The sequence below is a fragment of the Physella acuta genome, unplaced genomic scaffold (genome assembly GCF_028476545.2).
Source record: "Physella acuta isolate Inbredline_101_S28 unplaced genomic scaffold, ASM2847654v3 ptg000211l, whole genome shotgun sequence".
Classification (NCBI taxonomy): Eukaryota; Metazoa; Mollusca; class Gastropoda; family Physidae; genus Physella; species Physella acuta.
This window is the reverse complement of record NW_026731730.1, coordinates 60,703-71,006: the sequence shown is the minus strand read 5'-3', so window position 1 is coordinate 71,006 and position 10,304 is coordinate 60,703. Positions and strand designations below refer to the sequence as shown.

The window sequence follows — 10,304 nt, the reverse complement described above, 5'->3', positions numbered from 1 at the left end:
ACAAATTATTATTATTTTTTTGCTGTATATTTCTTACTTTCGAGTAAAATTGTACATTTATGGTGCTAAAAGTTAATTCCTAAAAATCCTAGTTTTAAAGCTTGCTTTTAGCTCATGTGTTTAAAATATAACTGCCCAGCTTAAGTTTAATTACTTTTCATTATTACCTTTTTGTATTTAAAAACAATATTGTAGTTAACTGCCATTTAGTCTTGCACAACTTGAAGTTTGTAGAAAGTTGATGAATGTAAATGTATGTTTAACATGTGCCTATTTTATACAATTTTCAGTACATTTTTCTCTCTGATTTAAGTCTAATATTAGCATCATCACTTTGTTTCTTATCTCTTTTTTTTGTTTTGCCTGTTATTGTTAAAGTAAAAAACTTATAAAATGACAGTCTTGAAAAAACAGGGAAACAAAATTGAATCATTCCCTTAGCATACACATAATTGACTTTATTTGTTAACATAAAGTAATGTATACAATTTTACATTGAATAAATAAATGAGGTGTGTGATATACAAGAAAACAACAACAGTATGTGTCATAATTTAAAGCTGACTGAATAAAAAAAATAAAACAAAGAATTGACTTATTTTAAATCAGTGGATATTACAACTAAAATGCAATATCATTGTTTTATAATTGCAAACAAAATTTATTATGTTGCTAAACATTTTAAAACATGAATATTATTATGGATTAAGATCTATGTAAAGGAAATGCCATTAGGGACTAAAAAATGGAATGTGTGAATTGAGATTTTTAAAATTATTATGACATGTATAAACTATTTTATGAGCTTGAGAATCATATGAAAAAAAAAAAGGATTTGTGGATAATAAATGCAAGTGCTATATATTAGCACAGGTCCTTAAGTTACTTAACAACAATATTGCTGAATGAAATAAAATTACAATCACAGGATTCATCTAGTTAAGTAAATAGTAGTGTATAAGTTAGATATTAAAATATAAGTTAATTTCAACAAAATTAGCAAAGGCAGTAAAAATTATCTCAAATAAGAAGATATTAGTAAAATTAAATATATTCCTAGTTTATGTACAAATGTAGTTGCATTAATTGTGCTTAGTGTGAGAGGAAGTCCCAGGTCTCAATCCAGGTCAAGGATTTGATTTGTTGCGGTGTCAGGGCCTCACCACCATAGGTGAACACAGACATTTTGATGAAAGCTTGAAGAGTTGCTGCGACTAAAACAACTGAGCCATACTTGATCAGTGAGGTGAACATGGAGCTTCTGTGGAGAAAGTTTTTTTTTGTTAGATGAGTTGTTTAAATTAGTTGAGGTGATTAGAGAGCGGGGAGGGAAGTTTTTCTTGGTGTCATGAGGGGTGGTGTCAATCACAGCCACAAGATGCAAATATTGCAATGAAATACAGATATAATTATATTTTTTCAACCTTGCAATATACATGCAATCTGTTTCTATAAGGCTGGCTAAAAATTTTAACCCCTGCCACACACACCTCCACAGTATATGGCTGAAATTTCTTACTAAATCTTGTTCAGCTATTTTGATACAGCTGCTTTAAAACTCTACCATCAAAATACTAACCAATACTATGGTTTTATTTTCTTATATTATGTTATTAAAGCCTTAAACCTTTTTGAATTTGAAACAGATTCAACAAATCTGATAACAGTTGATAAAGACATAAATAAATAATATATAATAATAACTGATGTATTGCTGCAATGATGTTTTAAATTATAAAAATTAGCTTAGCTCTAAAAGGGATAAAGTTATGATACTTACTTTGGTAAAACAGAATACAGATGATCACCTAAGGCTGCTAGTGTGAGGACCTTGAAGACAACAGATGGTAAATAGTGATGCAGGAATAGTGTTCTATCTTCTAGGTAGTAGGGGAGGTAATGCAACAAGTATCCACCAACACAAAGCTCTCCAGTGAAGAGGAAGTGCTGCCACTGAGCTTTAAAAAAAAAAAAAAAAATTCTTTTCATATTCCAGTATACTTTGTTCAACACATTTTTTCTTTTTTCTTAAATGCTAGACGCTAATAAAAATGTAAAAAAAATGTTGATATAATCATGTGACTTAGCTTGTGTATAATTAGGCAAGTAAATAAAAAAAATTAAAACATTTTAAAAATCAAGCTTTCACTCCTAGAGGTAAAAAGGGCTGCATTGAAATAATAGTTTAGAATTGAAAAAATAAAATCAATATAATACTTTTTGGCAGAAACTATTGAACTTTATGGAATACCTTCTGATATATCAAAGAAGGCCCTTTGTCTGCGCAAGAGGTAAAATATCCAGACAGCGATGTATAACAACACAGAGATGGTTGCTGAATGCCACACAACAATATTTCCAATTAGGTGAATCTGAGACTGGAAAGTAAAAACATTTACTAATCAATTACAGTAGTATGTTCAAATATTGCACTTACAAACTGAATTATTCTTAAACTGTTTTTGTATTGTTTGTTAATTAACCATATCCTTTGGTATTATTTTACATGTATTTTCCCCTTAAAAATAAAGCATATTTTAGATAGATATGATGTCTAACACACAAAATGAAATCATGCAGCTGAAAAAAAAGGCCTATTACTCTGAATTTTTTATAACACCAGTATGTACACACTACAGCTGTATTAGTTTGATTGGCTAGAACAAAATATGAACTCATTATATATCACTATATCTTTTTATATCCAAACGATGTTTTAAGTTAATAACTATAAATCCTTTTTTTTAAACAAAGAACAAGCTGTAGTGTAAGTACCACATACATTCTCACTAGAACTTACCAAATATGCAATGGGTTTTTTCCTAATAATGTCTAAACAAACTATTTTAAAACAATTAATTATTACCAGCTTTGATTTAAATCTACATAGCATAAAGCTGCCTGCATGCAAGACTTACATTATCGCTAGAACTCATCCAATATGCAATGTTTCTTGACATAAAAGGCCATTCTTTGGGTCCTGAACTGTACTTGTGCTCCAACTTGGCATCTTGATTACTAAAAATCATTTTAATCTAAGAACAAAAAAATAATTTAGTCGAATGTCAGAAAACAAACCTTGATTTTCAATAAAACAGCCTAAAATGTGAAGAAGCACATATTTTAACTAATGTGTGTAAGAGTAAGAACTTTAAAACACCTGCAGTTCATACAACTTGGCCCAGAAGGACAGGTAAGTTGGTTTCAATGGAATCAACTCTGCTTGCTGCAGTTCTGCTGCCTGTTTTTCCTTCTCAGAACCTTTACAATAAAACAGTTAAGTTAAAGCTTTGTTCTGTGAAATGCTGTTCCTAAATGTTTTATGATGGGATAGACTATACACAAAACATCTGCACACAAAGATATTCCTCAACATTCCAAATGGTATAGTTTATTATAGTTTAACACTTATGTATGACAGTCTCAACAGTACACATACTTGTGGTGTAGCGATGTTCCTCAACATTCCAAATGGTATTGTTTATTATAGTTTAACTTTTATATATGAGAGTCTCAACAGTACACATACTTGTGGTGTAGCGATGTTCCTCAACATTCCAAATGGTATTGTTTATAATAGTTTAACACTTATGTATGACAGTCTCAACAGTACACATACTTGTGGTGTAGCGATGTTCCTCAACATTCCAAATGGTTGACTTCTGCTGGATCATTCTGTCAGCAGTGACCTCAAGCTGGTGGAAGCCCCACTCTGGTAACTGTTTGCCAGTTGTCTTAAACACAAGATCAACCAAAATTTTATTTTCATTTGCCACATTGGTGTGTAAGCAACAGAAAAATGTTCTAAAAACAACATATCAGTTACACAAGTTGAAATTTTAAAAATTTGGAATGCTTAAAGATAAAAACAAGCACAAGTCAGCATTTGAATCTTAGGCAGGTCAGGTATAAATATCATGAAAAATGTGTATTTAAAAAAATTCAGTTTAAGTAAGTGTTTGCTAAAATTGGGCTGCTGAGCTTGAACACAACCCTCAGCAAAGGCTACTGATGCACATACACACAACAAACATAACTACAGTCAATTTCACTTTCTGATCTTACCTTCATTGCAGTTGAGGTATTCACATGAATAAGACGAATCTGACTTTTAATGGTTTGCCAGATTTCATCATCACTTTCTCTGTTCACTATATCCTACGGGATAAGGTTATGGATACACTGTGATTAAGGATATTATTATTATGGCAGATTATGCATGAAAGATAGTACTACTGAAACATTTATTGCATGTTACCATCCGATACATAAGGCACTTTGGATAAAATAAAAAACAACTCAGGACTGACCAACTTCCATAAGTTCTGGGCTGGCATAGACACATTGTAGTTGACATAGCAAGAAACTTCCTGGTTGTTAGGGGTCACAGGAGCCGCAACATCATGGCTAAAACAGAATATTAAAAACTAATTTCTATTGAGAATATATGAGGAAAATTGTGTTTTATTGAAACAAACTTTTTAAATATTTATTTTGAGGAGTGACATAAAATAACAGACTATGTTATTGCACATAGCATGTGGTGTAGGTAAATGTACATACGTATTCAAAGCTCTGCTAGTGATGCCATGTACAAGTTGTATGATGTCTCCATGCTTGACTGGTTTTGGTGGGTCTTCCACCATCAGGTCTTGTCTGAAAATGGTCATGTTGACACTATATATATGTTTGCTCTGGTCAGTTTGGTTCTGGAACTGACAACTGTTGTAAAAACTATTACCATGACTTGATGTATAAGCCAGATATAAAGGTATGGTTTACCTGTTAGAGTGGTTGATATAAAGCCAAAAGTAAAGGTATGATTTACATGTTTGAGTGGTTGATGTATGAGCCAAAAGTAAAGGTATGAATTACCTATTAGAGTGGTTGATGTATGAGTATAATTTACCTGTTAGAGAGCCAAAGGTAATATCTACCTGTCAGGGTGTTTGATGATCCACCAATTGTTGATGTCCTTAAAAATGTAGCACGTGACCTGCTGTTGGTGTGAGCTGCCTCTCTTGTCGGGGTACTTGACCGGATACATGTGGGCGTGGGAGTGTAGCCAGCACGGTTGACCAACCGCAACATTCTCTGTGTGGCGCAAGGTGATCTGTGACCCGTATGCAACATTCAGTGGCTGGCCCTTGGTCAGTGTTGCCAGTCCACCCTAAGGACAAATACAGAGATTTGACCACACTATAAAAGTTAAGAAATATTCTAAATAATTCAAATTAATACTTAAAAAAACTATTATCACTAATAAAACAAGTTTATCTTATACTAAAGTAAGATTAAAAATATGTTTTCAATGTAGCTTTTCAACAAGATATACTTAAGTTTTGTTTATTATGCTTACTGTTCTTTATTAAAATAAATCTTAAAGATGGAAAAATAAAAGTTGGATATTGCTAGTGAAAGGTTAGACAATGTGTAAATTATTTATTTCTGTGGCATGAAATACGTATGATTGAGGTCTAGTCGCCTCTATTCTCCTGGACATCTACTCATCAGCTAACCAGACATGAAATCAAAAGAAAATCTTTTCTTTTTCTTCTGGTATGATAAAAAAAAATCACTGCAACAACCAAATAAATAATTTTGAGTGATTATTTTAAGCAGCACGATTCAAATATGATTTACATAGTATTTTACAGTCAAATTTTCTTTTGAAATCTTATGCTGATGTGAATTGAATTGATAACTGATGCCAGTTTTAGCTAAGTTAACGCAGGCAAAGAGTTACTAACCTCTAAACTGGCCTGAAAGGCACTTGTCATTATACTATCATGGGGCCCAGCCTTGCTTAATATACTCAGGTGGACGTAGAAGATGCAGAGGTAGAAAAATACAGGTAGGGTAACCATGGCAACCAGACGACCAAACAAATGTTTAACCAAAGTTATCTGAAAATAAAATAACATGAATATAAATGTCAACATTTAACAAACCATGACATCATAGGCTACAGGCAGAGACAAACTCTGTAAGGGAAGTAACTGTGAGATCAGTCTGCCTTAAAATATAAATTTCCACAAAATTATTTATCTGTAAAGAAACAGCAGGAGACAAAAGAGATATTAAGATTTATGAAAACAACTTACATCAGATTTGGAGATATCATCCAGCATGCTCCAGTAGTCTTTGCTTATTCTAATGAGAACTAATATCAATGTAAAAACTCCCACATACTTGATGCTGAAGAATAAAAAAAAATTGTTTGAAAAATCTGTCTTTTTTGTTATTCAGATATGGTGACATAAATAATAAACACATTTAAGTATGTAAAGGGGTCGGCGTGGTCTAGTCGGTAAAGCTCATGGTTGCTAAACCGAAAAGTCTCGAGTTCGAACCCCCGGGCAGATGAGGCAACTCCAAAATTAAACAACTGCTGCCTTGTAGTTTGTTCTTGGTTGGACAAAGGCTATGGAAGCAAATCCAAAAAGAAAAGCAGGCTGAAATTGGAGTCAATGGCCTCAATGGCGCATAACCAGTTGACACGTAACGCTTAATTGTGTTGGAGGCGTGGTCGAGTCGGCAAAAAGCTCATGGTTGATAAATTTGAACAAAGTCTTGAGTTCAAACGCACTGGCAGATAATTCTCGATCCCCTTCAACACTAATAATTAAGAACGAAGAAGAAGAAGAAAATATGTAAACAAATGCTTATGTGTGCAAAATGACAATATAGTGCAGGTGAGTGAGTGACCTCCCCTTGTGTTGACTGTGATCTTACCTGAGAGAACAGGTAGCTGCCACACCACACAAGGACAGCCAGAACCACCACATCAAACTAAACTCTCTGAAACAAATCATAAACAATTACTCTTCCAGCATCTTTTGGTTATAATTTTAACTTGCATAAACACATCGCTCATTTATTTAACAGCAACAACAAAATATTATTCAAAATAAAAAATAGATATTACATTTTTTTTTACACTATTGAACTATTCACTGTCACTTCTCCCTACTTAAAATAGTTGATTATAGGTAGATACTCTTTTCTGTTTGCTAGCAACTGACACATTCTAGTACTACATCTCCTAGATGGGTTGCTGTCCTCAGCTGACAACCCTCATCTGTCCTGAACTTGAAATTCAGGACATTTACAGGTTAGCAACCATGTGCTTACCCACGCAACCACTCTGACCTCTTAATGATGTATCCATTAATTGGGCAAAAAAAATATGTTGATAATTTATTATTTGTTCTCACCTGCTATTATTCCTAAACTTCAGATAAGCAAGAATTGACAGAGTTGAAAAAAAGATCAGCATTCCCTCCATCAACATGAACCTAGACTGTACCAGCAGCGCATTGTCTAAATTATTTAAAAAATTATTATTAAAAAAATAACTTCTGAAAAATCACACCTATTCAACCCTTTTATTTTACACTGGAGTAAAAAAAACTGTTTCTTAACAAATCATTACTATGACAAGCTTTGATCTGTTTAGAGAATTACTTAAATTTTAAAGCAAAAGAATGTAGCACAATACACATACCAAGGAGTGTAAAATACACACAACAAAGAATATAAGACAGAATACACACACCAAGGGGTATAGAAAGAATACAAATACAGAGGAGTATTAGAATACAAATACCAAGGAGTATAAGAATCTACATACCAAGCAGTATAAGAACACCAGCAACAGTTGCAGCATATCTGCTCATGCCTATTTCTACACAGATCTGATAGACAACAGGGACTACCAGGCTACCAAGGACTGCTGGAATTAACCTCAGCATCTCCACTGGAACTGTAGCTGGAAACTCTAAAGAAAAACAAAGCAACAAAAGCTAACTATTTCATACATTCAAGTTCTGAAGTACTGTGAAGTACTTAAACATGATACTGTGATTGATGAGAATAGTTTTATGAACTACTAAAAATGGTAGTAGCTAATGTTATAAGCCATTATGGTTGTAATGCTAGTGCTATTAACAAAGTATATTTTACCTGCACCAATTCTTTCAAAGTTTATCTCACCCTCAAAGCCTGCATATCTTCCTGAAATGGTAAGAATGCATTAGATTTAAAAGGTAAGCTTCAAATTATACATAGGTGGTTAAAGCTAGTTAAAAAGGGTGAGTTATTAAATAAGCAAATGAATTTTGAAATACATTTTATAATGGTATGTTAGTTGCAATAAAAACAAAAGTGCATAGGCTGATATAGTGTTTCCTAATTATGTCCTAAACTATACTCAATAAATATGCAAGTCACCTGCTAAGGCCAGAAGTAGCTTCCCAAGGGGGGGATGAACATCGAAGAAAAATGTGTTTTTCAAATACAAGGAAACAAACTTTGCAAAGTGTAGTTCATCAAATCTTTAACAAAATGAAACAAACATTTATAGTTAAAATACCAAAACTATTTTGGATTTTAGAACCATTAGATCATCAGCATCGAGCTTTTAAAACCTAAACCCATCAATGTATATGATTAAAATCATTCTCAAATAAAGCAATAAAATAAATATACTGTTACAACTACAAGACATATACTGAAAATTTTAGTAGACTCAAGAAAAAAATTACACCATAAATAATTTTTCGTACAGATATCTTTCAAATTTGTGTTAATTTACTATTGTATTTTTAGCTATGGACAAATAGATGACTTACACAACAGCTCTAGGGACCCCTAGTCTCCAGGTTCTAGAAAACAAAGCTATAACAGTCAGAAACAGCTGCATGAGGTCTATCTCTGTTTTGATAACAAATGGCTTGGTCGTGTCAGCCGTGTGTGGAGCTTCATCTTGTCTCACTAACACTGGAGCCCCATCACCCTAAAAAGGTTAATCAGCACAAAAAAACAATTGTTATTATTTTATGGGTTAATAAGTGGTGGTGACATAAACAATTTTTAAAATGCATTAGAGTTATTTTTTGAGTAGACTCTAATTGATTGTAATGTAATGTTAAGTCAGAAGCAGAAATGATGGTTCTTTTTAATTTTTAGTTATTGACATAATCATAATGGGCAGTCAGAGACAGTCACATTTAACTTACAAAAAAGTTTAGGCCTATTAAAAATAATATAAAAAATCAAACAAGCCTGTTCTCTGTAGTCCACAGATTGTTGTTGCTGATTACTTATAGCCATACTGTGCTTTTGGTTATTAGATCTAGCTTCAACACAAGAATTTTCTTTTCTATCAGGCCTTAACACTTCCATTCTGAAAAACAAAATAGACTATTGGCCTACCTATATAGATTCTAAATATCATTGGCTAATGTATAGATCCAGACTAAAGAAAGCTATCCCAGACAACACTTGATTATTGATGTATCCAGCTCTAAAAGTTCCCTTTCAAATCTGACGGTCTATAGGGAAAGTGAAGTAGAGTTAACTTATTTCTGTGACCTCGGCATATGAAGAGATATTGTGGTCAGCACTATTGTGACTATGCCCAGCCGCCTTTACTTTCCCTAACGTAAGTTAGGTACCCATCAGAGTTAGGTGGACTCAGGGACGGTCTAGTCTACTGACTTGAACCCGGATTCAAACTCGAGACTTACAGGTTAGCAGTCCAGCTCTTTACTGCTAGTCCACTACATCCCCGTATCCAAATTTAGTGTATTATAATTATATAAATTTAATAAATTAGGCCAATTTCAATTAGGCCTATAGTAAATAGATCTAGTATTAAGTTTTAATTTTGTCTGAATGATTGAAATGAATGAATATGAATGTCGAATGTCATCATGAATCATTGAATGGGAGGTGGAGGGGAGGCCGGAGGGTTGCGATTTGTATCTGCTTGTCTCAATATGACAATATCTGCTGGTGTTGGACCTACAACTAATGAACTACTGACAAGCCTAGACCGCTGATTTGATAAATGAAAATACCATTTATAAAACTCAGTCTACACTCAACTACAATGAGTTTTTTTAAAACTAGATTTACTAGCTTCCTTAAAAACTTCGGTTCGTCTCTTTCCCAACTTCGTTTTTAGTTTTTATCATACATGCTTAACTTGCTTCGCATTAATAACTTATATAAATTATAATTAAATTTAAGACTAGGCCTAGTTTTACTTTTTTTTTTTCTGTATCACGAATCTAGTCTCTTTTTAGACTGTTTACACTCCAGCATTTTCCCTTTGATATTGTGTAATGAGAAGAGTGAAGTTATAGATCTAGATCGACATATACTAAAAATATACTTACTTAGTGACTTGCAACAATAATAATTATAATCTTAAAAATAAGCTGTTTAAGAATATGATACATACACATAAAAAAACATATAGATCTAGATCTCTAGATCTTGTTGATTTTAAAAATAAA

At 32.8% G+C, this 10,304-nt stretch overlaps 1 protein-coding gene across 1 annotated transcript; it reads right to left on the bottom strand.

Moving 5' to 3' along the window:
• Window positions 1–522: 522 nt before the first annotated feature.
• On the bottom strand, window positions 523–9,957 carry LOC131937476 (protein O-mannosyl-transferase 1). Its single transcript, XM_059294950.1, has 20 exons — window positions 9,864–9,957; window positions 9,067–9,187; window positions 8,634–8,797; window positions 8,233–8,336; window positions 7,966–8,016; window positions 7,634–7,780; window positions 7,218–7,323; window positions 6,736–6,801; window positions 6,105–6,198; window positions 5,751–5,906; window positions 4,938–5,170; window positions 4,564–4,656; window positions 4,311–4,407; window positions 4,066–4,158; window positions 3,620–3,734; window positions 3,161–3,261; window positions 2,919–3,035; window positions 2,252–2,378; window positions 1,781–1,958; window positions 523–1,261 (listed from the first exon to the last, which is right to left on the bottom strand). The coding sequence occupies exons 2-20, from the start codon at window positions 9,184–9,186 to the stop codon at window positions 1,093–1,095; spliced, it is 2,331 nt and encodes a 776-aa protein (XP_059150933.1). The 5' UTR covers window position 9,187; window positions 9,864–9,957; the 3' UTR covers window positions 523–1,092.
• Between the last annotated feature and the right edge of the window lie 347 nt (window positions 9,958–10,304).